Below are 27,955 nucleotides of genomic sequence, written 5' to 3' on the forward strand. Positions count from 1 at the left end.
TATATATACAACAGAATAACATAAATCAGTATACAATCTCCTCTTGTACATTATATTGTAAAACTGACATAGATGAGCTTGTAATGTATTTAACATCACATTCAGAGAAAGCGATGTTGAATATATAGATGGTGGATGCTGAGCCGGTAATGCCAGTTCCATCAGGAGAGGAGTTAGAGAATGGAGACTAACAGAGCAACAGCAGCAGCATGAGATGGGGCTTTGGGAGCAGTTACCATGGTTCCTGTGAATATGCACTTTTCCCTTTCGTAAACTACATGGATTGAACAGCTTGGTCAGGTTGCAGACACCAGGGTGGAACACAGGCACATGCAAGCACAATCACTCCCCAGTGCAGACTGCATTTGCCTGAGACAGACTGCCAGCACTCAGGTCCTGCCTGTGATGTGTCACTGTGGCAGCAGGCACCCGATAAGGGGGCTTGCTCCTGTCCTCTCTCTCTCTCTCTCTCTCGTCTTTTATTAAAAACTACAGCAGTCAGTGTGGTTGGTGAGCGAGGCTAGGCAGTGAAAAGGTTTTTAGGTGCAGCTTTGGAAGACGGTCTCACTTAATTGTTTCTAGGTAGCCCCAGTTGGACACAGGAGTGGGGGCATAGAGAGACTGGGAAAGAGAGTTTATGCGTGCGTGTGTTTGTAAGAAGTGAGAGAGCAGAGACTAAGGAGAGAGAGAGGGAGGGAGGGAGGGAGGGAAGGAGGGGGAGGCTGGGTAGGTGGGTGGGGGTGGGGGCTTGTCGTTCTAGGAATGGTTTGCCTGAGGATGGAGAAGTATGCCGGGCCTGGTCAGTGCTAAATCACTCAACCAAGTCACGTCTGATGATTTTAAGGGGAAAGTGGAACATGCTCTCCTGGATCTGCTCTGAAGAACTAGGGAGAGTCTGAAGTCAGGATGGCGTATATACAGGTGGGTTTGAACTACTCTATATTTCACAATTACCTGGCATCATTCATTTCAGACAGAGACATCAGAGGATACATTGTCACCTTCTTGCTCATCTATCCCTCACCCCCACATTCTGTCAAAATTGTTCTATTTGATTCTATCAATATTATTATTTCATTTTATTTTATGGATAATATCTATGTACATTTTGGATTTTTAAAAAAAATATATATATATTTAAAAAAAATATATATATATATATATATATATATATATATATATATATATATATATATATATATATTTCCAGTTTATAATGCATTTTGGCATATCTCATTTATGATAATAATCTAAAAATGAACACACAAACAAAATGCTCCTTAACTCTCCAATATTTCATCTTAATTTTGTTTGAATTTAATGTGAATAATTTCCATTCATGAAAAAGAATAACCTGCCATTTTAAAATGCATTAACAAGTGGCTTTTTATAAGAATACGTTTGTCTGGGTTTTGTTTTTGCTAATCTGCATTTGATCAATTACTTGTCCACCCTCTTGTTTTCTATCTAAAAGAATGGTTACTACAATTATCATTAAGGGAACAAATACTTCTATAGCAGTTTGGTTTTAATAGAAATGAAAATGAAAACACCAACAGGTTGCAAGATTTAAAGACCCAGTACCGAATGTGTGCATCACCGTTTCTTGCTGGTAGAATTTCTACCTGATATTTTGGTTTAGTGCGTGTGTGTGTGTGTGTGCGTGTGTGTGTGAGTGTGTGCGCGCGTGTGTGTGCGTGTGAGAGAGAGAGGTTGATGCACTGGTTTATATTTTATTTCCATGTATATGTTACCCGCTCATCTATCAGTCTGTCAGTCTGTCTCTGTGCCTGCTTATCCCTGTCACACAGACACTGCCAGCTTGTGGTGAAAGGTCAGTTGTGTGCTGTTTTCCTGGCTGTACTGTTCTCTTGTATTTTTTGGTTGATGCTGTGTTCTGTTATGTATAGGGGGGTTTCATGAACATAGTTGTGTCATTTTCACCCTTTCTTATAATAATCCTGTTTGTAGTGTAGTAGAAGGGGGGGGGGGGGGGGTGTTTGGTGCGTCAGTGTTCCAGCCTGTGTTGCCATGGTTACAGCTACAGCTAATTGCAAAGACAACACTGAGCTCCTGATGCAGAGGGTAGCAGCTGTGAGATTGAAGAGGAGGGTGGAGACCCATATGAAAAACAATATAGTACGCTTTATCTTACATGTGATCTTACTGCTTTTACTATTACAATCCCACAGCATACATGTAGAAGACACCGGCAATACTATCTAGGGCACTTTAGGAAATTGCATCATATATACACATCTCCTGCAATTAAGGCAGCTATGGTATTATATTAAATGTTACCCATTGAAGTGGATTTTGACATTATAAGCCTCGGATTCCTGAGCGTTCATAGAGCTTGAAGATGTCATTACAGTGTTGCTGCAGGTACTATCGGAAGCAAGCTGACATAATGGTGGGAAGCATCTGACAAGGAAAGGGGGGAACCATGTGTCCCTCCTGTAAAGCAAGCAGTGGGGAATAAAAAAAAAACAAACAGAAAAGGTTTCTGCTTTCAAAGAAACGTAGTAAACAGACACAATGAAAAAAAAAATTAGATGAAATTTGTAACACCATGAGGAGGGAGTGAGAGGGAAAAAAAATTGTGTGTTTCTGTGTCGCGTGGCTAAGAGAATAGATTGCAGAGCTTTTGAGACCCCATCAGTGCTTACAGGTGTTTGTAGCAACGACCTGCAGATCCACACAAATCATCAGAAACACACACAACACAGAGTACTACTACAACCCAGAGAAGACACTAGCACTAAGGGTACATTGGTAGGAGTAGTAGTAATGGTAGTGGTAGTTGCAGTTGTAGTAGTATTTCTAATGACAAGCATCCCTTATAAAAGTGTACCATAATAAAAAACATAGCAAAGTATAATATGGTATCGTGAAAGCATGGTAAAGCATAGCTATGCATTTTATAGAACAGCAAGGTACGGTAAAGCAAATGAGAATACTGTGGTAAACTTGTATGAAGGAGAATATCCACAATAACAACCAGCCCCTTTATCTTACTGATTTTGATTGTATTGTTTTTGCCAGCTGCATCAAACCATATAGATGTCATTGCCTCTTACATTACATTTAAATATGCTTTATTTTGCTCTTATCTGCCCCCTATTTTACTGCATTTAATCCTGTACCTCAGAATATTGTAATCTGCCAAGTGTTTAATCTGTAGTATTTTGTACTTAATCATATCCTGATGTAACTATCACTATTTAATCATATCCTGATGTAACTTTCACTATTATCTGCTGTATTATTGAATTGTGGTTTGTCACACTTGAGAATTATTGTTTTTCTTGTTCTTATTGTATGACTTATATTGTAACACTTGAATGTATTTGTATTTGCTTGCGATTGTAAGTCGTCCTGGATAAGGGTGTCTGCTAAGAAATAAATAATAATAATAATAATAATAATACTGTGATACAGGAAACCTTAGGCATGTTTTATTTATGTATATTGGGAGGGCTACTTCGACTCATTACCCTGATTATCACTAAAATGTTTTCCTCTTTTTCTCCCCCTCTCTCTCTCTGTGGCTCTGAAAAAGGACAGTTGGAACCCATCAACGAGGTGAGTCAAGCTCTTCTTGGGTCCTTTATTCTAGCCCTTTCAAGTAGGATGTAGACAATGGCTGGGTTTACATGCACGTGAAAATCGACTCTACAGTCATGTGTGACGTTGTCGCGCGAATACATAGTGAAACAGCAAAAGAACGTCTTTGGGTCAGCGAGGCTTTAGGGCAAGGTCAATCGCTTACTCGCGATAAAAAAACAACAACATATAAACCGGAGCAGGAATCGTGCTTGTGACTCACGAGATTTCAGCAGTCAAGATCCCGTTTAACTGGCAGAATCTCACTATTCCTCAGCAAAGCCGTACCAAACCACACATACACAAGAAAGAACGCAAAAGACGCTGCAAATGTAAATCTCTCGTATAGCCTATTATTTATGTTTGTATAAATGCAAAAGCACAACTAACCAAACTTTTAACCTCATATTATTATTATTATTATTATTATTATTATTATTATTATTATTATTATTAGTAGTAGTAGTAGTAGTAGTCGTAGTCGTAGTAGTAATTTAGTTTGGTATGTAACTATTCACAAACCACCATTTCCAACATCCTTAAATTTACAGTTTGGAGGTACTGTAGAGCTACAACTATGGTACTACAAATTTTTAAAAAATCTAATTTAAATCAAACAAATTTGATTTAAAAAAAAAAAAAAAAAAAAAAAACTAAAAAAAATCGCCAACCCCGTGTTAAAAGGTGTTTATTAACTTGCTCGTAAAACTTGTAAACATACACCTTTTTGCCGCTAACGTTTACTCATAAACCTACTTGACAGTGTTGTATTTATATTTGGTTCCCTTCCTTGGTCCCTGCACTCTTAAACTCATTCACATTCCTAGTCTCTTCTTGATAATGAACTACAGCTCCCAAATAGGCAACCGAGCTGCTACGCAGAATTCCCGCCATCAAACTGGCATTCGCTTCGAAACTCCAAAATGCACAATGTAATCTTACGCAACATTATATCTATTAAAACTTCCTAATATTGAAAACCAGCAAAGAAAATGGGGTAATATATCATCATTTTGGAATATTCTCGCAGTGATAAATGAAAATAATTCAAGCAGGGTAACACTTATTTCTGCAATGTTCATTCATCACTAAATGATACCCAGTTCACTACAATGCTTCTCCATATCTGGTTCAAGATGCCCCTTCCCTCTCATACAGTACCTTTACTTAAACATCTATCTTTGTCTTCTCTGCTCCCTCCTCAGTCTTTGTCTTCATTTTCTTTTTTCTTCTGATAAACAATAAAACAAAGAATTAAAAATTAAATCCATCAGTATCCTCTTGTAAGTGACTCTGCATATATTACACAGTTCACAGCCTACCTCTGTAAAGCGCTTTGTGATGGTGGTCCACTATGAAAGGCGCTATATAGAAATAAATATATTATTATTATTACTAGTAGTAGTAGTTGTAGTAGTCGTAGTCGTCATCTTTCCATAATTCTTTTAAGATGTCCCAGGAACAACAGAGCTCCACCTCTTCTTCCACCGCACAGAACTGGAATGAATGGTTAGTATCAATTAGCATATTGTGCAATAAGTAATAGATATACAGTACTGTGCAAATGTTTTAGGCAGGTGTGAAAAAATGCTGTAAAGTAAGAATGCTTTCAAAAATAGACATGTTAATAGTTTATATTTATCAATTAACAAAATGCAAAGTGAGTGAACAGAAGAAAAATCTACATCAAATCCATATTTGGTGTGACCACCCTTTGCCTTCAAAACAGCATCAATTCTTCTAGGTACACTTGCACACAGTTTTTGAAGGAACTCGGCAGGTAGGTTGGCCCAAACATCTTGGAGAACCAACCACAGTCCTTCTGTGGATTTAGGCAGCCTCAGTTGCTTCTCTCTCTTCATGTAATCCCAGACAGACTCGATGATGTTGAGATCAGGGCTCTGTGGGGGCCATACCATCACTTCCAGGACTCCTTGTTCTTCTTTACGCTGAAGATAGTTCTTAATGACTTTCGCTGTATGTTTGGGGTCGTTGTCATGCTGCAGAATAAATTTGGGGCCAATCAGATGCCTCCCTGATGGTATTGCATGATAGATAAGTATCTGCATGTACTTCTCAGCATTGAGATCATTAATTCTGACCAAATCCCCAACTCCATTTGCAGAAATGCAGCCCCAAACTTGCAAGGAACCTCCACCATGCTTCACTGTTGCCTGCAGACACTCATTCGTGTACCGCTCTCCAGCCCTTCGGCGAACAAACTGCCTTCTGCTACAGCCAAATATTTCAAATTTTGACTCATCAGTCCAGGAGCACCTGCTGCCATTTTTCTGCACCCCAGTTCCTGTGTTTTCGTGCATAGTTGAGTCGCTTGGCCTTGTTTCCACGTCGGAGGTATGGCTTTTTGGCCGCAAGTCTTCCATGAAGGCCACTTCTGACCAGACTTCTCCGGACAGTAGATGGGTGTACCAGGGTCCCACTGTTTTCTGCCAATTCTGAGCTGATGGCACTGCTGGACATCTTCCGATTGCGAAGGGAAGTAAGCATGATATGTCTTTCATCTGCTGCAGTAAGTTTCCTTGGCCGACCACTGCGTCTACGGTCCTCAACGTTGCCCGTTTCTTTGTGCTTCTTCAAAAGAGCTTGGACAGCACATCTGGAAACCCCTGGCTGCCTTGAAATTTCTGCCTGGGAGAGACCTTGCTGATGCAGTATAACTACCTTGTGTCTTGTTGCTGTGCCCAGTCTTGCCATGGTGTATGACTTTTGACAGTAAACTGTCTTCAGCAACCTCACCTTGTTAGCTGAGTTTGGCTGTTCCTCACCCAGTTTTATTCCTCCTACACAGCTGTTTCTGTTTCAGTTAATGATTGTGTTTCAACCTACATATTGAATTGATGATCATTAGCACCTGTTTGGTATAATTGTTTAATCATACACCTGACTATATGCCTACAAAATCTCTGACTTTGTGCAAGTGCACCTAGAAGAATTGATGCTGTTTTGAAGGCAAAGGGCGTCACACCAAATATGGATTTGATTTAGATTTTTCTTCTGTTCACTCACTTTGCATTTAGTTAATTGATACATATAATCTATTAACATGTCTTTTTTTGAAAGCATTCTTACTTTACAGCATTTTTTCACACCTGCCTAAAACTTTTGCACAGTACTGTATATATTTAAATAAAGACTTTTGTTTGAATGTTTATAATATTACAAGACATCCACGTTTCATTATAATGTGTGTTTGTGTTAAGCGGATTCTGCGCCTGGCACTTCTACCGCAGCTGCAGACCAGCAGTCACTGGCTTCTCGGAGCAGAGGCATGGTATAGGGACCAGCAGTCACTGGCTTCTCGGAGCAGAGGCAGGGTATTGGGACCGTCAGTCACTGGCTTCTCGGAGCAGAGGCAGGGTATAGGGACCAGCAGTCACTGGCTTCTCGGAGCAGAGGCAGGGTATTGGGACCGTCAGTCACTGGCTTCTCGGAGCAGAGGCAGGGTATAGGGACCGGCAGTCATTGGCTTCTCGGAGCAGAGGCAGGGTATAGGGACCAGCAGTCACTGGCTTCTCTGAGCAGATGCAGGGTATAGGGACTGACAGATGTGTACAGGAACATTAGAGTGCTCAGCCTGGTACCCCGCCTATAGAACTGCCAGTGAATGAAGCTGCTCAGCTTAGTAAGGCAAAAACATTGTGCCGAAAACTGTCATGACTTGTCCATGTAAACGCCGTCATTCTCTGTGATGTTGCTTGAATACCTGTTTCTTAAAAGAAGTTAAGGAAACCTAGAGATATTTGACCTCTTTTTGCGTTTAATGTTTTTTGATGTTTGTGATTAATGCAGCACTTTAGATCTGTATTCTGCAAAATGCAGTTTTTTAAAATTATTTGAAAAAGGAAAAATACAACTGTGTATATTAGAAAAAGGTTGTAAAATGTAATTCAGAAGGTGAATTTCATGGCACAAGTTGCTTTTTGGCATTGGAAAATCTGCCTCTGTGTGTTGGACATATCATTTTGCTATTGTACTTTCTGTATAGTAAAGATGCCAAGTACTCTTGCAAAGAATATCAAGCAAAGGTGTGTCTCCTGCTGACTAATACTAGTCAAACATACTACCTCAGTGCATTTATTTAATTCAAAAGTCTTCCTCTGCCTGACACTGGATTGTGAATATTGGATAGCAGCAGATCTGTATTTGTTTGCCTTCCAACTACAACAAATAAAATACAAAATAACATCACTGCATTCAATCAGCAGGTTTCCAGGAGCGATAACATCGATTTTTATTTTATTATATATTTTTTAATAGGGATTTTTGTAATACTATACCACCATTGAATGTTTTATAGTTTTGGATGCAGTGAAACTCTTATTGTGAAGTGGCTCAGGTATGCAGAGCCACGATACAGGTAGTTCAGAGAGACAGGTGGCTGACTGACATTCCCAACAGATCCATAGTGTTAACTAAAGGGTGCTGGGAGAGAGTTTGCATACAGACCAAGCAAACAGAGAGAGAACACCCAGGCAGTAGGATCTCACGCCTCACACACACACTCATATACTCACTCTCTTGCTGAGACAGTGGGAGCTCTCCACACTGCTGGGACAGGAACATCACACAGGGTGGCAGGGGACTTTGGGGTGTACATATGGTGAGTTGCCAGAATTTTTTATAATGGATACATAAATGGTATATATACACAGGTACACACATTCACAACATACGTATACATCCATGATCCCACACACTCAAACATATACACACATAGAGACACGCACAAATGCTGCTGGATTTTTTGTGACTGCGATTTTTATAATAATTTTCTATTCCTAAGTGCATGACAGGTGTGGTTTATTTAAGCTGTACATCATGAGGAATCCCTGTGTAATGATGACCCTTTGAATAATCATTACATTGTTTGCGATTTTAATTGGATATTTTAAATTATTATTATTTTTATTTGACACACACACAAGCGCATATCTGATTTTATGAGCTTTTGCGTGATTTGCCACAGAGACTGGCACTGTTGGTGTAACAGCAAGTCATTTTTCATAAAGCATAGCGTGCTGGCGAACACACAGAAGTTCAATTGCTGTCACGGTAATCCTTTACGAATACGACACATTGTGTCTCATATGGAACGAGAGTGAGGCCAGGGTAGGCTGAGCAGGACTCATTCCCGTTCTCTTTCTGTCCTGCTGTCCAGGGACTCCTGTCCAAGCTGTCCAACTTCCTGCTGTGCCGCTGGACATGCCAGGACTGCTGTCAGTCATGCTGGGAGTGCAGCTGCTGCCAGCCCAGCGACGAGGAGGTGGAGATCCTGGGACCCTTCCCTGCACAGACACCCCCCTGGCTGTGAGTACCTGAGAACCATTATATTGCCAAATCAGTGCCACTGCATTGCCACTTGTTGAATAGCTTCATGACAAGCGGAGTGTAAAAAAATTCCAAGCCCCAGAAAACCGAGAGTGAGAAAAGGTTGCGTGAGTCACCTCGTCTGCAGGCTGCTGTTATTCATCAGTCCATGTGGGCTGTGTTTAAAGAGAGGGCGAGGCCAGGAAGTCTGTTTAAACTCCCAGTGAGACGGGTTTGAAAAGGCAATTCTGTATGCAGTCTTGCGCTGTCCTTGGGGAAGTGTGGAGGGGGTGGGGGTGGGCGTGTGTGGGCTGGCCTTACGTTTACACTAGTATTGAAATAATGCTTTTTAAATGGAACTTTTTACCAGTAGAGATTCAAAGATAATTTAATGTGTCCCATTTAAACCAAAGGATTACCTAAAGCCTTGGTGTAAATTAGTTTCCTGTATGTTGTTAATTAGTGTGCTGAGTGAATGTACTGCTGCTGCATCCTGAGACACCCATAAAACCAGACAACTCATCTTAATGGGAAAGGATTTTAATAACGAACAAACAAACATACCGTACTAATACAATACTGGATTACCTTTTTAAGATATCGTCTTTTACACTTTTTAATGTGTTGATGTGATTTTATATTCAAAATAGTCTCCACGCTACTCAGCTGACTAGATATTTTGAAGTGACAGTTGGCTATTTATGGAAAATAATGCGTAGGATGAAGTAGAGAAGACATAAGTTATTACTTGTCATTTTTTTATTATTTGAATACATTTCTGCAGGGAAGATATAAAACATTTAATTTCATAAACACCCCAGATCACCCATTGATCTCAGTCTTTACGTCAGTCTCTTGAGGGCAGGAGGTTACAGGGCTTGAGAGATCTTACTGTTGAGGGATTCATGCAAATATTCCTTGTCAGCACATTTTTTGATTGTTCCACTCAGAATTGTGTTAAAATAACATTTACAAACCTTCTAGGGTCTTGCTCAAAACTAGGCCACACTGTCTCCCAGTCGCACAGCACTGTCCATGAGGCCACACTGTCTCCCAGTCGCACAGCACTGTCCATGAGGCCACACTGTCTCCCAGTCGCACAGCACTGTCCATGAGGCCACACTGTCTCCCAGTCCTTTAGCTCTAACCACGTGGCCAGTCCCTCAGCTTTAAAAACTAGGCCACACTTGTCTCAGCCTAGGCATTTCGATCCTGTATCATATCTGTAAGCTTTTTAGAACCGCACCTCTCTCCACCTCATATTCCATCTGGGTTGTAAATATTCTCCCCATCACACCACAGATGGATTTTTTTTTTTTTTTGCGATCTTGGCACTGCAAATGTTGGTTCCTGTCCAGACACTGGCGCTCGCACTCCCAAAGTCACATGTTAGAGATTTCCCTGCCATGTGAAAACTATAGCAATGAAGATATTGTAAATGAAATGAATCAAGGAAATGAAACTAAACCTCCTTAAAACTTTCCCTATCAGAGTCAATGACAAAAATGAGGAAAAGGATGGGGACTCGGACAACACAGCAAGTGACCCACCAGTGACGCCCCAGGATGCCTCCCCGGACCGGCGGAGATCCAGCTCTGACACCTCCCGCTCCACCTACAGCCTCACACGCAGAGTCTCCAGTAAGTACAGACCTCTATAGCACCGACAGGCCACACTACATCCCAGTCCCTCTTCTCTAACTACAGTGCCGCACTGCATCCCAGTCCCAGATCTGTTCCCTGAGGTGGGACGCTCTCTCTCTTACTCCCTTCCAGGTCTGGAGTCTCGGAGGCCGAGTTCTCCCCTGGTCGACATCAAGCCCATCGAGTTCTGGGCCATGGGCTCCAAGAAGGAGGCAGTCCAGCCCGCGGTGCTGCGCAAGCCCTACGTGCCAGCGGACGATTACTTCCACAAGTTCGAGCCGCAGCTGTATTCGGTGGACTCGAGCAGCGATGACGTGGACTCCCTAACCGACAAGGAGATCCTGTCACGCTACCAGCTGGGCATGCTGCACTTCAGCACGCAGTACGACCTCCTGCAAAACCACCTGACGGTGCGTGTCATTGAGGCCCGCGACCTGCCCCCACCCCTGGCCTGCGATAGCTCACGCCAGGACATGGCCCACTCCAACCCCTACGTCAAGATGTGCCTGCTGCCCGACCAGAAGAACTCCCGGCAGACCGGCGTTAAGCGCAAGACGCAGAACCCCGTCTTCGAGGAGCGCTACACCTTCGACATCCCCTTCCTGGAGGCCCAGCGGCGCACCCTGCTGCTTTCCGTCGTCGACTTCGACAAGTTCTCCCGCCACTGCGTCATCGGCAAGGTGGCCATGTCCCTGTGCGACATTGACCTGGTCAGAGGAGGGCACTGGTGGAAGGCACTGGTTCCCAGTTCACAGGTACGACAATGGAGCTCTTCTGATATTTGATTGTTTAATTTTTTATTTTACAGTAAAATACATTTGTTATTGTCTGTTTATTATATCCTTTTATTGTTAGTGTGTTCTTTCTATTCTGAAAGGTGACTTTAAACCGTATTGCGCAGTGCTGTAGTGGCTGTCATCAAACAGAGATTTTTAAAAGACAAAGAAACAAATGCGATTAGAAAAGCTAATCTGGGCAATGATCGGGGGAGCTGTTGACTTGTAGAAGTCCTCTTTGGTGACTCTGTTGCGCTCAGGTCAGCCTCCAACTCTGTCCCAATGCTTTATATTCTTAGTTATTAGTGCTCATGATAGCAATGGTATTATCCTGCTGCACCAGCTATCTGTTTTAAAGGCTTCATCCAGAGCAGCTTGCTTTGGTCATTTTTACACAGTCTTGACTTCAATACCTGACCACCTAAAAGCTTAACCTTTAGCTTAGTAGGTAAAGGCAACTGTGTCTTGAAAAGGTGTGAATGATCGGGAATCTCACACGTATGTCAGATTATTCAAAACTGGCCTTCTGTTAACGACTGACTATAATCTTGTTCCTGCAAACAGATTTCAGATAACTCAAATATTCCAAAAGCAGTGCAGTCCAGCTTGATGCCAGAAAAAAAGTAATTCCTTTATGAAGTCAAACACATTCTTCAGTACGGTAGACGATTGATTTCCTTTGATGTGATAGGATTTGATCCGGTGCTTCATTTCACCGCTTTGTCAAGTCGGTCTAGAACAGATAAGCACATTAGCTGGTTTATTAAGCCCCAATTTTAAAAACATCAGTCTGTGTTCTCCATTGGAAAAAGAGCTGCTGATATTGTTAATATGAACCTGGGTCATGAGATCACCTCCGATTGAGTCCAACAGGGCTTGTAAATTGTCAGTCTCAACCCATAAGAGGGCAGAATCTTTATCTATATTGTATACTGGAAGACAGCAGCAATGTAAAAAAAAAAAAAACTACAAACTTAAACTATATATTTTGGATTTGTATCATTTTCAGTTAGGGTTGTTTTTATTACTGTTTCACAGGTGTCAATTGTGTACAGTAGGAAACGCTGACAGAAAGAAAGTAAAACAGTCTTCCAGTAAAATTGAAGTGGAATTGAAGGTATTATTTCAAAGGGGAGATTTTCAGCACTGCCCTAAAATCTGTGCTGATAAAGCCCAGCTGTGACTACGTATTTATTTTTAAAATGACCTTGAAATCACAGAAGACAGAAACAGCAGAGCAGATTCAGACAGCAACATTATTCTGATTGCACTGCCACGTTACATTCTTAGATTTCGTTATCTAGCACCACTCTAGCCTTATCTTAAATAACCCAGTAGCAATTGTTAAGGCTGCAATGTCCTTCAGTCTTTTTCTACTTTCAGTTTACTATGATTCTTTATATGGTCTGTTTATTATATATCCACAGGATTCTTACATACTGGAAGCAGTTGTATAGCTGTATAGGAAGTCAGGTTTTCTGTTCGAGAGCCCAATAAGCAAATTATTTTATTTTTGTTGATAGCATTTTACAGGCAGTACCTCCAGCTCTTATATTTCAAAATGATTTCAGTTTATATGGGGCATGAACCCCTTTAACAGGCTCCAAATAGCACACCCCACAGAAGAAGCCATTGATTTGAATTAGAAATATGAGTTTGATAAGCTGGCATCTTATTGGCTTTATGGTTTATGGTGGATACTGAGAGACCTTTGGTCCTGCCTGCTGTTGACTGAGGGTTGGTCTCACACAGAACACACCTACAGCTTGTGTGATAAATTACATCAAAAAATAAAGCATGATACATTTTTTCTATAAAATTAGAACTATACAATGATTTAGACAATTAGTGATCCCACAGTAAAGTATAATAAATCAGCATATTAATAAACATGGCAAACCAGGGTAAACTATGGTAAATGCATTGTATAACCGTGGGAAAAGCATGGGAAAACTGCAAAAATACCATGCACAAATCCCACGGTAAACTTTTAGAAGGGAAATGTGTCCAAGCAAAAGCAAAAAACAGAAATACACAATCCAATACATTCATTGGATGGTTCTTATGTGTCCTTAGGCTGCTTCTAAGATTAAAACATGACTATTTAACATTATATTGGTTTTAAGAATAGTAAATCTGGACTTGGACAACTGTGTGTGTGCCTTCATTTCTAATACGACATGGTCAAGCTGTGAAATGGAGAAACTGTGGAAGCTGCACAGAAAGGTCTAACCCAGACCTCCTGGTTGTTTCCAGAATGAAGTGGAGCTGGGGGAGTTGCTGCTGTCTCTCAACTACCTGCCCAGCGCTGGGAGGCTCAACGTGGACATCATCCGAGCCAAGCAGCTGCTGCAGACCGACATGAGTCAGGGATCAGGTAACCAGAGGGACTTCCAGGACTAGAATAAATGCAGCAACCAATGACTAAGATACACAGATTGGTAGATTATTGCCCAGGCCTGGAGGATGTAAAGTATGAATGAATATATATATATATATATATATATATATATATATATATATATATATATATAGACATTGCACACAATAAGAAAGAGAATGGACACACTTCTCAATGCAGGTACATTAACTGAACTGTACTGTACTACACTTACACTTGTGTTACATTATTTAATGTACTTAAACAAAATGTATATTTTCGGGAAAATCTAAGTGAAAAAATAATTGTTACAAACATGTTGGTACTGTACGGAGATCCATCCTCACAATCCTATAACTGTGTGCTAAGTGCAGGCAGTACATATTACTAAATGATAACTGCAGTGTAAGTGCAATAAAAAAAATACAGCAAAAAATAAAGCAGAGATACAATGCATCGTTCCATAGGTTAATTTACGTATAATAGCAATAAGGTCGGTGAATGACTTCTGTTACGGGTATTACTGCTTTAATAATGCTGAGCTCCTGCCCTGGCAGACCCATTTGTGAAGATCCAACTGGTGACGGGGCTCAAGCTGGTGAAGACTAAGAAGACCTCGTGTATGCGGGGCACCATCGACCCCTTCTACAATGAGTCCTTCAGCTTCCGGGTCACACAGGACGACTTGCAGGATGCCAGCCTGGTCTTCACAGGTACCTCTCACTGCATGCACCTTTGTAATGTATTCAGTAGCCCGGTAATAGTAAAACCATAACAAAGAGTAGTAAATCATAGCTAAGTGTAAGGAATTGCATAGTAACAGCAACATAGGCCACTGCAAAATTACTGAGGCTGAGCGTTTATCGTTGGCCAAGCAATTTAACAGCAAATGCTGGAATTTTTAATTCTGTGTAAATAAATATAAAACTATAAAGAAGGGGCAACAATATTAATCCAGAAATAGGACAACAGGTTTTTTATTCTGGGTTGTTTTTTGGATAATAATAATAATAATAATAATAATAATAATAATAATAATAATAATAATAATAATAATAATAATAGCATCAGTAATAAAACAAACGAATGAGATGGATACAGTAATTGTATCAATTAAATATGCGACTAAAACCAAGATTAACTAAGATTAAAGAGAACCTCAATATAATCTATTATACACGAATGCTATTATACACTAATATAAAACTCACATTTAAATATGTCAATAGCTTATAAAAAAGGATATCTCAATAGAGCAATGATATTTAAGTCTGACTTTTTTTTACAACCAATAGAGATTGTCTTGTTAAATATTCTCAGTGCAGTCTGATACTGTACACGTGGCTCTTGTTTGTAAGTATGTGTCTGTGAGCAGTGTAGTACAGAGAGGATGGCACTCAGCCCAGTCTTTCAGTCAGAGTTAGAGCTGCTTTTCTGTGCTTTGCTATTGTCTGTACAGTTAAATGTTATCAGCCAGGCAGCTCCGAACCCAGCCAGCGATCGTTAGCATCTTCTGACAAAAGCTCCAGCGATCAGTAATGGAAATGGTCCCCTGCACTCCCTCTTATCTGCCAGACACAAAAGCGCTGTAATTAAAGCCTGCTTGGCTGTACTCTCCAACCCCCAAGCCTGGCTGTACTCTCCTCCACTGAGCCTGGCTCTTCAGGGGGCTGATTAAGCACTTATCCTGCTGGTGAAATGGGCCCCTGCTCTCTATCAGCACAGCAGGTCCTTTAAGAGAGGCTGAGGCCGTGTGGATCTGGAATCTGCTTTCTATTTCACTGTACATGGATTTTTCCTGTTCTCACTGTTTCAATGAACAGCGGTCGTAATGAATTGCCTTGCATCCTTTTATGTAGAAGACGACATGCAAAAAGGAGGCTGTTTATGGGAAAATAAATATTTTAAAATATCACCTAAAACCCACAGGTCCATCTCAAACCACCACAACAGGAATGACTATATGGACATTGCAGAATAGTTATGAATTCCTTCACAACAAATTATTTGCATTTAATGCAAACCTGTTCTGTTGAATCAGCAGCATCCTGGCCGCCCATGGTGAACCTGCACTGCAGGTGTTTCTAGTTTTTTATCCAGCCTGTGTCTTAGCGGCTGGCTAATGAAGCGTGGTGGGAGTCCTTGTACCTGTCATGTTCCGTCATCTTAAAGACACTCAGGCACAGCTCCGCGGGGACCCCAGGGGAGTCAGGGGGCTGAGGGATGGGAGGAAAACATTTGATCTCTGTGTATGTTTACCCCCCACCAACTTCCTAGAAACAGCTTTACTAGAAAGGTCTCCAGCACCAGACGTGATGCGATTTTTTAATTGGTGATGAGACACTTTCGCAGCTACATGACCATACGCACCAGAAGCGACACAGAGGCGATGTGACAGGTTTGAAAACTGCCAGATCTATACAACTGTTCAAAATTGCTATGGACAAAACTATGATCAAGACTGGTACATATTCGTCAACATGATGTGGTAATTATGAGTGTCTTCTCTGACGGTATTTCAACACATATGGCAATAAATCATACACAACAGGCTTATCCAGTTCCTTCGAAATGGACTCCCATATATTATCTTTCAAATCTGTATCTTTATAATTGTGATGACCTTTGTCATAAAGCTCTGGGTATTTTTCCACGGCAAGTATTATTGTTTCCTCCATCATTTTGGATGCTGCTTCACCCTGCTGGACCACGTGCATTGAAGCTGTTCTCTGATTGCTCAATGTCCTAGTTGATGCATGACAAATCGCAAAAAATACGATTCAATCCTATTTATTTTGCGCCGCTCCAGTGCCGCCCTGCTGCTGCTCCCGCGTTGACTGTCGCGTCACCTGTGGGGTGAAAGATACTTATCAAAAGTATAGGTTATTTTCATTTTAATGCATCTCTGCACAGTCTGGCTTGCTGCATCACGTCTGGTGGGTAGCAGCCTTAAAGGAGCACAAGAAGTCCGACATTTCGGCTGAAGGCATTAGCTGAAAATGTGTGTCTGGTTGACTTATAGGTACTTATAGTTTTATCCCAGAATGAAGGATATCCCCTGCTCTGGTTAGTAATGTCAGAATGCACCAGTTTGTAAACAGTGTGTTGAACAGTCTGTATGCACTAGGCCTGAGGGGATGTTTATAGCTGTGATGTGACTTGTTCTCTTTTCTCTCTATTGTGCTATTCATTCACCATAGTTTATCATTCAACACATGAGCAATCTCATGCAGATCTGATAACATTCCTTCACTCTCCCTGACTATATAAATCTGCTCTTGTACATCTGTAAATGACTCATAACATTAAATATTAATAAGCCAGCTATATATAGAATGGAGAGGCGCAGAGAAAGGGAGATACATTTTTAGAAGCTGACGGGTACAGGAAAGAGAGAATGAGTGAGGTGTATAATCAGGCATTGGAAAGTGCCCTGAAAGAATTGCATTATTCTTATCGGACCCTGTGACCAGGATGGCTGGTGGTGATGTCAGGCCAGGAAGAGAATGGACACACAGTCAGCACTGCAGGGTATGAAAGCGCTGTTGTGCGTTTCATAATAAATAAAATATTTAAACAAACCAAAACATTTATACAAAACAAAACGGCACACTGGCCAAAATAAACACACAAACGCATGCGTAGCTATTGTTTACTTTTAGGTTTCACTTTAGGTTTCTCTTCTACTGCATGAGTTTAGCATGGATTAAAACAATTAACAATAAAATAACATGTTTTTACACACATAAACAATACATTCAAATAATAATAGTACAAAACCATACAATACACACAAGGGCAGGGTGTACCCCATCACAGTCCCTATCAGGAAAAAAACATCATTGTTTGAATATCGAATCCATACAGTTTCCAACATGGTGGTGCAGTTCAGTTTAGAAGAACTCTAGTGCAGATCAAGCTGGGAATATCCAGCAAGGATAATTATTTCCTTCTTTCGAATCCCAGAGCTCGGTCCCTGTGTGCCATTTCGCTGGGCTCATTCAGGAGCCAATAACGGAATAGAAAGTTTGGCTCTTCTGTAGATAGCCATTGATCTGATTTACAGCCTGATAGAATTAGCCATGCCCCATGCCTATCTCCTACCTCATTAGCTAAATTAGATTTAGAGACAGAGCTAGCAACATAGACACAGCGAGAATAGATGTGTGTGTGTGAGAGAGAGAGCGAGAGAGAGAGAGAGAGAGAGAGAGAGAGAGAGAGCGAGAGAGAGAGAGAGAGAGAGAGAGAGAGAGAGAGAGAGGGGGAGTGTGCTTGTATTTCTTCATTTTGAGTGAGTGCTGGCGCGCTGAGCATGGAGTGTTTAAGTGCTCATTATTCACCTGCAGATTCATTTAATTGTTTACCTTCACTCTTCTCTTATTTTCACAGTGTACGGCCACAACATGAAGAGCAGCAACGACTTTGTGGGGCGCATTGTGATTGGCCAGTACTCAACCGGCCCCCCCGAGTCCAGCCACTGGCGGCGTCTGCTGACATCACACCGCACCCCCGTGGAGCAGTGGCACAGCCTGCGGTCCCGGGCCGAGTGTGATCGTGTGTCCCCGGCTTCGCTTGAGGTCACGTGATCAGTGGGGGGCTCTGCATCACCTTACTCACCGGAGACTGAACAACATTTTTTTTAACTGTTTTGAAACTACCAACAGTAGGTGCATGTAGAAGCCCTTACTTAGTTGTTATGCTGGCGATAGAGATGTGCTCACTTATCTGAACTACCTTTAGATAGACAAAATTATCTAGTGTGCTAAATCTGTATTCTCCCTGGGTATTTTTAATTTATTTCGGTTAGTTGTAATTCATTAACTGTCCAGCAGGTGGGGTTGGTGTATATACTGTGCAGGGTGAAGTCAGTTGGCTGTTTTGCAATGCTGTTGTGGAATCACATAATCAGAACTTAACCAACTATCATGAGATCCCTGTGGAAATAGAGCTTTCTTTTGTTTTAATGTTTTCTCCTTAAGACAAATGTTCAGCACTAAAAGCCCTAATTGATGTAATCTACATCACACTCCATGACATGTAGACTCATGTTGTCCATTGATGGCCCCACTTGCTCATAAGATTTTGCTCTGTGGTGTTTTTGTTTCCACAACAGTTGACTTCCTTTATCCAGCATGATTGGGAGGTAGGCTATGCAGAGTCAAAGAGCCAGGAGATCCTGGTTTCATATCCAGCTTCATACAGATGAGTATGACATGATCTGCACTTAAAAAATAGCATACTGTTAATATTAGGTCAGCATATGTCTATCTGGAGCCAAAGGTTAGTGAATTCAATCCAGAGACAATGAACGTGAGGAGTGGAAGTGTGTGTGACAGAGGGCGAGAGTGAGAGAGAGCAATAGTGTAACTGCAGCTACAACCCCACCCCCATCTCTCCCCCAACCCTCTCAAGAAAGCAAACTGAAAACCTGCATACCTCACTGGACAGCCTCATGTGGGCCCTGTGTCCGTGCTTCTGTCTTCTCTCCATGTAAACTCAATGGGGATAAAAAACAAAACATCAATCAGAACCGTGGACAGAAATCAGCATTGGTGTGCGCCTAAAACGTTGGTAGTGATGTATAGAGTTTGTATGTAGTGTGGATGTGTGTTTGTATATTGTGTTTTGTTCGCACCGAGATTTCATCACAACCCTTCCCCCCACTCCCCGCTACATAAACACGCACATAAACACTTGTTAGCATATACACCGAACTGCACACACACTGCTTAACCTCATTTATGTCCTGTAAATAATGAATAAAGTTCTTGTATTTTATCTTTTGTGACCCCCTTAAAGATTGTGTAATGAGTATGTGTGTGTGTGTGTGTCAGTCTGTGTTGGGGTCCCCCATGGAGGACTGTGGAAAGTGTAGTTTCATTTAGAAAAAAAATACAGCTTCCACAGTTTCTTTCTGCAGCGGAACAAATTTATTGCCTTCAAAGATGGTGGAGGAAAGAGACTCCCTTTAAAAAAATCTACCCATGGTGTAATTTTCATGCTATGGCAGTAAATCATAAGTATTTTTCTTCCAGCAGAATATGTTAAAGAGATTAACGTTTTAGGCCCTCTAAAATTCATCTTTGTTCAGATAATGAGCCAGAATACAATTGGAACAGTTCCAGTAGGCGGCGCTCTAATATTGATCTCAGTGCTACTTTCCTAATTGGAAATAATACATGAAGACATATTAGCCCGCTAAGAAATGACAGATTCAAATGAGGCAGTACGCCCTTACACAGTGTAAAACCTTCAGAGCTGCTGAACTGGAAACTGTGATCTCATCAGCAAGCAAAGGCTTATTCATATCCTCTCTCAACGAGACTTCTGCTAGGACAAGGAGATTACTTTATTCAGAGTGCACATTCTGTGCAATATTGAGAATGGCTACTGTAGTGGCATCCATTTGAGATAGACGACCAATTTATCTCTGGCAACCAGTTATCAGCAACCTACTGTAAAAAACTCGCTGTGTTGTGGCTTACTAGGCCTTTACGTGCCGAGACAAGGTATGCACTTCAGGCATTCTCATAGCAATACAGGCCGGAGAAGGCATGCTGGGCTTCTTCCTCTCAAAGGGTTAGGGATGTAGCCTCTCAAGTGTTGCTTCAGTGTTAGTGTGTCCTTCTCCTTCTCCTGTGCGTATATTCTCATCTTTGGGTCTGGCTGTCCTCAGCTCCCTACTAAATGCTGCAACGGGATTCTGGAATCTATTCACAGTGTGTACTTTCACTGCAGTTGCACAGTAGGACTGGAAGAGGTTCCAAAATCCTACTAGGGTTTAACGGAAGCCAGGGAGCCAGTGTGCCGAGTCCCTCTACTGGTGCACGGAGATTTCTCACTGTTTGTTTTAATGTACAGCACACTGTGTTTGAATCCAATATAGCATGACCTTGGTCCTGAGTAGTGCCATGTCTTTAGCCACAATTAGATTGTATGTATGTACTGTATCTTCATAATCCAATAAGGCATGTTATATCACTTCACGATCACAGTAACAAAGTAGAGAATGTTTTATTACAATGATCCACAGGGGTGCTGAACACTGGCTTCATCGTTTTCTCTGAACCCCTCTTCGAAATCCAGTAATATACAGGGTTTATCAGCATTTGTGCATCATAGGGAAGGCTCTGTATACGATAGACTACTGTACTGTATGTTCAAACTGGGACCATGTAGCCATAAAATGTGTACTGCAGGAGGAAATTGGCCATTTTGTCAAAAAAATTAAACTGTCATCAGGTACTCTAACCCCCAGTGTCTGCTGGTTTTCATTCCCACTGAGTTCTCAATTACTGAACTAATAATGTGCTCAATTAGACCTTTTTAATTGTTCTCAGCGCCTAACAAGTTGCTGATTTCAAGTTACTTGTTGTATCGGCAACTTGAAATCGCCAACTGTTTAAAAGCTGAAAACAGTTAAAAGGGTCTTATTAAGCTAATGAATAGTTCAATTAAGGGTTCAATTAAGTAATTGACCAGGGTTGGGAACCCCTGCTCTAACCCACCACCTAGCACCCTATGATGCACTACTTGATTTTACCCTGTGATACTATTATCAATATTGTTATTGTGTGCCATAACTTTCTGTCATACTGTTTTAAGAAGCTGTTATTCCAGTTTTGCCAAACTATGGCCTTTTGAATTGTTACCTGGTGTCCATCGCTACTGAATCGAGAAAACGTGCTGTCAGAACCTTTGTTTTGTGTTTCCATGGTGATAGGATACAGAACAATAAGCTAAAAGGATTCTTTACCCATGGCAACTTCACAGCAGTTAATTATTTGCAATGGGCTGCAGGCCACTGGTGGTGGCGTATCTCAAAGCAACCTGAGAGCACCTTGGTTGTTTATTGGGAAGCCAAGAAGTGCTGATTTCTGTGAAGCTTGGCTGTTTTTGATACTGCTGACCCCTGGGGGTGAAACTAGGTACTGGGATAAGAACCTCATTGAAACTATTGCAAGCAACTGGCTGTTGTGAAATCAACCAGTATATGGGGTCAAAAGCCCATGAAGTACGAGACCACTTTTGGTCAACTGGTTAATGTTATTTGAGCTACTTTGTGCAAATTGCTTAAGAAAGTCACCTGCAACCAGTTGAACAGTAAGTTGCCTCGTGATTAATGGGCTTTAAAGCCACAGTCATGTGTGTGCCGGGACCTGGGTCTCTCAGTGTTGAAGCAGAACATCTCCCTGCTGCCATCCAGCTCGTTCTTGTTATTCAGGCAAGCAGGCTAGTTTACTGTCTTCTGTGTCTCTAGGTCATAAGCTTCTGTACGTTCTCACAGCATACTGTGTGGTTTATTATAAAGTGTATATTTATTGACAATAAAGATGATATATTGGTGCCATGTATACAGCTCTGCTGCTGGACAAGCACAGCAGTCTTGTATTTTTCTTTGAAGTCTTGCCTTCTTTCAGCTGTGAACCCAATAGGAGGAATCGCCTCTTTTAGACATGAAGCTCACGCTTTGTTTAACAAAACAATTTCTAAGAAAGTGTCTTCACAAGTAAACAATAGTAATTTGTTATGCTAAAACAGAATTCTTTGGTGAGCAGTTCACACCATAGTTTTGTCTTTGGTTAACTTGGTTATCAGACTTTTGCAAAGCATGTCAGTCATTAGGGGAAGCATACTGTGATAGAATACAAAACTCTAAAACTCAGAATGTCAATGACAAAGCATTCTAAAAATACTCCAGAAAGGCCCCTTTACCTAAAACACGTTTGCTTAGTGTTCTAGTTTCCAGGTATGGTCACGCCAGCAGAGTGATAACACAGCTCAAGTGTTAAAGGGTTAAATGCAGAGGCACTAGAAGCTCTCCTGGAGATCAGACACCAGGAGACTGATCTCCAGACTCCAGTCCTCATTAAAACAAATCTTTCTAACTCCAAAACCCAGAAGCTGTCCCTTAAAATTAATGGACAGGTCGAGGACTGAACCCCTGTCCCTTTGAAGCTGGAACTGAATGAGATTGCGTGAGCCCCCTAGACATTCCTCTTCATCTCAGCCCACACCCTTCTTCTCTGGCAGGGTCACTCGGGCCCCCAGCACCTCCGGATGAGTGAGCAGGGAGTATTGAGAGCTCAAATGAGCAAGTCTGTTTATTTCACTGGGGACAAGCTAAATAAATGTCGTGATTTATACTCTATTAGCTTGCAATTACTTTTAAGCTGAGTCGCTACACTGAAGAAGACATTAGCCAACATGTTTGTCTTCTTGGTTTCGTTTCTCGTGGTTTTTAATTAAAACAAACCTGTTAATTGTGCTTCTGCTAATTGTGATTCTCAGGTCATTTCACCTCAGCAACACCTTCGGGGTCAAAGCATGTCACTAAGTTGCAAAGAATGTCAGTCATTAGGGGAGGCAGCTGGTTGGTTAATGATTGGAAATAAGGCATTGCAGTAGTGGAGAGAGAATTTCAGGTGACCTAGTAAGTGCAAACATAAGGCATGCAAACTGAAAGTCACTTTTTAAAATGAAATTACATGTTTGCAAAAAAAATTTAAATAAAAAATAAACCTGCAAATGTGAGCAACTGGAAGTGCACAATAATATGGTTTATGGAATTATTTCACAATATAATCCCTTTTCAGTAAAAGTCCCTAGGAGGGCTTCAATTGGTTCTGAATCTATGCAGAGTTACAGAGTGTTCAAAACAGTAATAAAAACAATTACTATATACACAAGTGGTTTGAAAATGTGAGGGTAAATGATAAGATACAGGCTAGTAAACAGTTTAACTTGTACTTTATTAATATTAGATATTTCCACCCACTATAGTTACTGAGCAGGAAAGCGAGTAGATAGATGGAAAAAAATTCTAATTTAACAATAGCAGGTTTCTTAATTGTGTTTTAATTAAAAAGAAAAGTGCAGCACATTGTTAAAACACATGCTGCATCTTACAAATATAAAACGTAATTGTCTAGTAAACATTTTATATTACAATAGTTAAGTTTGTGTATCTCAGAAAGGCAGGAAACTTCTTTGGGCTCTATGGTAACCTAGAAGACAACTACTCCGCAGTCTAAGTGTGTTTAGAAAGCGTATGATGATTGACAGCGGAAGATAACAGCTGCGGAAGATTGTGACATCTCTATCAACGACCCCCTACACTTTCACTCCAGGCACACCCAGCTGAGCAGCATTTTGACCTGGAGAACAACTGCACAAGTTTATTAAAAGTCATAAACCTTTCCAAATAAAATCATAAAAACAATTAGTGTTCCTTCAGAAACCTGAGTCCGAGCAATAAATCGTTGAGCTTCAAACGAGGACCAGATGTGTACAGGCTCAAGAGAGTGTAAGAGCTTGGCTGGGTTTCGCTGGGTGATTGCAAACAATGTCTCACAGGGTCAGAAACTGGACGTCAGAACTAGACACCAGCGCTGGAGCAGTGGAGGTGTGGGGGTCCAAGAGATGGAGCTCTCTTCAGGAACGGAGACAAGCTGGTGGGTCGTTGTGGGCTGTAGATTTGGGGGCTAATTCTCCAGTGTGGGGATTTTACAGACGAAGGGAAAGGCTTTGTCACAGCTGTTATCATTCCAGGATCTCAGAGCTGTCGCAAAGAAAGATGAACGAGTACAAAATGATTACATTTTTATATAAATTGCATAAAACATTTCCAGTGCCTAAAGACATAAAATGTTGACCATTTCAGCTTTTAGAACTGCCATTATCATGCTTTGACCTGTTTCTAATATATGTTTCTAAATGTTCGGTGGCTACCCTTGTTCAAGTTGAGAGTCTATTTCTCTCGCAGTCCTTGCTGTGTCAGGTCTGTCACACAGAGTGCAAGAGAAAGCACACTCTCAACCTGATTAGATTTAGCTGCCAAACATATTAGAAGTCATTAAATCTAAATAAAAAAACAGATGAAACCCTGATATCTGTTTATATAGAACCTGTTGTGGTTTAACATTCAGAATGCTTCATCATTGACATTCTGAGTGAGAGTTCTTCACAGTCTAGTGTAGCTGCTGCTAAGAAGTTGCAGTGGGTATAATAACATATTGTGCTTACCGTTGCTCTCTCAGTAGTTCTGTATCTCTATGGCTACTACTCATCAGTTCTGGATCCCTCTGCTCTGCAAGTATTAGATCTCTATGGTCACTCACCGCTGCTCTGTCGGTACCAGATCTCCACACAGTCCTCCTCCTCTGGGATGCGGTGGATGCCATCGTCCGGCTGGTTCCCATCCCAGTAACTGTACTCATAGGAGGTGCCGTCCGTCCACTCCAGTGTGCCTTCCTGGGGAGTCGAAAGGAGAGGGAAGAAAATAAGGTGAGGCTTTATTCATCTTTCTTGTCTTTATTGTGCTACTTTTTTTTTTAAAGAAGATGACTTGGTCACAGTTACAGTGGGGGAGGCACTGCTCTGTTAATCCTTTCTGGTAAATCCCTATAATAGCTAATTAAATAGATAACCACCTGTCTCCGGTCATGGAGTCCGATCCAGATGTCTGTGGGGATACCAGGGATCCGACTGTTTACCAGATCATAGACAAAGACATTCTCCTCCCAGCTAGGAGAAAGAGGGGGAGAAAGCAGACCACTGTCAGTGACATCACCCACCCAGCTCTCTGCACAGGAACCTACTCAATCTACCCAATCTGTGTATTAATAAAGTACCCATGATACCTGTGTATGGATGTGAGCTTGGCTGACTTGTGGCCGTTGGAGAACTCCGCGCAGTAGAGGTCAGCCTCAGCCCAGGTGCGGTTCAGTGGGAAGAAACGGTAACAATGACCTTCGAACTCCGTCCAGAAGAGAGGGCAGGAGACGGGCTGGCTGGGGTCTGAGAGCTGCAGTGGCAGAGCTGAGGGTGGAGGGGGATGGTGGGCTAGGGTTTGGGTTACATGAATACAACCAAGCAATTCACAGCTCTCCAGTAGTCACCCTGTGCCATCATAATGGACACTCCATTCACAGATCTCCAGCACTGTCAGTCTGTACCTTAATTCTCAGCTCTGCCTATGCATTACTAAATGACTAAACAATCACATTTAAAACAAAAAATGGAAGAAAGACTTTAGAAAGGGATCGAAGCTATGATCAAAGGTTTAGTGTAAGAGTATGAGAAAAAAAGAGTCATGGGACTTCATGGTCAGTGGGTTATTGCTCAGTATGTGCGACTGACTCATAAGCTTGGGGTCACTTAAAACGTCTGGCTCACCAATATGTATCTCTATATTGTGCTAATAGCTGTTCACTGTGGACATGGTGAATCCAGTCCAGTTAGTGCAGTGAACCATTGTAAAAGCATAACAAAGTGTAGACATTGTAACAGCCTACGGTATTGAAAGCATGCATAAATCACAGAGCACTGTTAAAAACACGAAGAAGTCTATTCATCATTTAACCAAGGCAAACTACAGAATTACTGTGCAACTGTACCATTGTAAACCCTGCTGCTTGTCGTTTCTAATTACTAACAGTAGGTACTGTGGTACTGGTAGGTCCTGTTAGTAACACAGGAGCTGTATTCTCAATGCATTAGCACCCCAGCTATTGCAAAGAACTGTAACTAGCTTGCAGTGATAAATGTTTCATTGCATTTCATCATAAGCTCTCCATTTCCTTTACTAAAACTAAGCACGCGTTTGGTAATTACCAGTTGTAAACCATTAACAGTGTACTGTGTACCGTTTAGTCTAAATGTACTCAATTTAGACTAAACGGCAAATGGTGGCAGTTTATTGTGGACGGCACAGTTCATCTTGATTAGCCCATACCATCCTAGGGGACACCTAGCTAAGAACTAAGCACATACAAGTCTGTGTATCTCCTGCAGACAGCACTAATAGCAGTGCAAGCGACATCCCAGATCTATGTGCAGTGTTACACAGCAGTACTCAGAGGGATTGACAGATTCACCTTCTGTGGCAGTGCAGCCACACTGGAAATGCAGAGATAACGTTGAAACCACCCTCTCTAAACCCTTTGTGAACACTTTGGAAATGTCACAACCCCCAATGGTCAATTATTACGACTCGAAGGCTTTGTAGTTCAATTGTAAAACTTTTAAATATTGTATTTATACATAGCTTTAAATACTGTCAGTTCTGTTGTATGCACAGTATTACATTTTATCGCAATTCTAAACATTGTCCCTGGCTCTGAATAAATCTGGCTCCTGTACTAGGACGATGCGAGTTTCAGAGTTTTAAATATTTATTGAGTCATTGTTGGCATTTTCCCTGGTTCCATTGAATTATTTCTAATGAGGAAATTACACTTTCCTCACTGTCTATGTTCTCTTTATTAACCTTTTAAATTGATGCACTTTTTTTTTTTAACCAGCTCATAGTTCCCTGTTTCTGCTAGATTAATAATCCTCCCTTGTGTAAATGATACTGAATGGCCCACTTGTTACTGTTAACTGTAGATCAACTTTTTGTTTGTACTTTCCAGCTCCAAAAAGGCATTAGTGTAAGATTTTCCAACTCAATAAAAATACAGATTAAAAAGTAACACAGCAATTGGATAAAATACAGCTAGCAAATAATTGACAATTGACAAGTTAAAGAAATATGTAACTATGGATAACTATAGCAGTTAGTTTTAAAGTCTGAATTGCTCACTTACCTTGTGTGATCTTCATGTTGGTTGGAGGAAATGCCTCAGAGAGAACAGCAGTAAAGCATAGAATTGCCCACAGGTCCCAGCCTAGCATGGTGAGTATGGGGTGTTGTGCTGTAGATGGACTGCGAGCCAGTGAGCATAGCATCTTAGTGAGCACAGTGAGTGTGTGAGTGTCAGTCTGCTCTGTTTCCTCTCTCTGCTCCACTGCAGCCTAGGTCTCAGCTTGTCCCTCCCGGTCAACTCAGGGATTCGATCTCCGCAGCCAGCCACCCACTCACCCACCCCGCTGCATCACTGGAGGGGGCGGAAACGAGGGAGAGAGAAGGGGGAGTTAAAGAAGGAAAGCGGTGGAGAGGGATTGAGGCAGGTATGTGGGTCGGGGGGGAGGTCACTGTCTTGCCTGCTCTCAGACCTCAGTGGGATTTTGATGTTGAGGGTCCCTCAACAGACCCAATGATCCAAGCAGATATTATAACCTGCTTTTCAAGCTGACTGAGAGGAACTGCAATGTGTGATGGGTATAAATTATATTTATTTGTATCACTTGTCTGTTTACTTACTTATTTATACTGATGTATTTAGTACTTGTTTTTATTGTTTTTAAGTATTTTCATTTCTGTGTTTCGTCTTAAAAAT

At 41.4% G+C, this 27,955-nt stretch overlaps 2 protein-coding genes across 2 annotated transcripts; one reads left to right on the forward strand and one right to left on the reverse strand.

Moving 5' to 3' along the window:
* Positions 1 to 755: 755 nt before the first annotated feature.
* Positions 756 to 23,365, forward strand: LOC117417958 (synaptotagmin-17). The gene is made up of 8 exons (XM_034030403.3): positions 756 to 921; positions 3,568 to 3,585; positions 8,786 to 8,934; positions 10,426 to 10,574; positions 10,710 to 11,332; positions 13,610 to 13,730; positions 14,291 to 14,446; positions 18,123 to 23,365. Exons 1-8 carry the CDS (start codon positions 907 to 909, stop codon positions 18,317 to 18,319), a joined length of 1,428 nt encoding a protein of 475 aa, XP_033886294.1. The 5' UTR covers positions 756 to 906; the 3' UTR covers positions 18,320 to 23,365.
* A 101-nt stretch (positions 23,366 to 23,466) lies between these two features.
* LOC117417636 (C-type lectin domain family 19 member A-like) lies at positions 23,467 to 27,581 on the reverse strand. The gene is made up of 5 exons (XM_034029785.3): positions 27,323 to 27,581; positions 25,376 to 25,553; positions 25,166 to 25,259; positions 24,854 to 24,986; positions 23,467 to 24,294 (listed from the first exon to the last, which is right to left on the reverse strand). The coding sequence occupies exons 1-5, from the start codon at positions 27,462 to 27,464 to the stop codon at positions 24,218 to 24,220; spliced, it is 624 nt and encodes a 207-aa protein (XP_033885676.1). The 5' UTR covers positions 27,465 to 27,581; the 3' UTR covers positions 23,467 to 24,217.
* Between the last annotated feature and the right edge of the window lie 374 nt (positions 27,582 to 27,955).

This window comes from Acipenser ruthenus, chromosome 13 (genome assembly GCF_902713425.1).
Source record: "Acipenser ruthenus chromosome 13, fAciRut3.2 maternal haplotype, whole genome shotgun sequence".
NCBI classification, from domain to species: Eukaryota; Metazoa; Chordata; class Actinopteri; order Acipenseriformes; family Acipenseridae; genus Acipenser; species Acipenser ruthenus.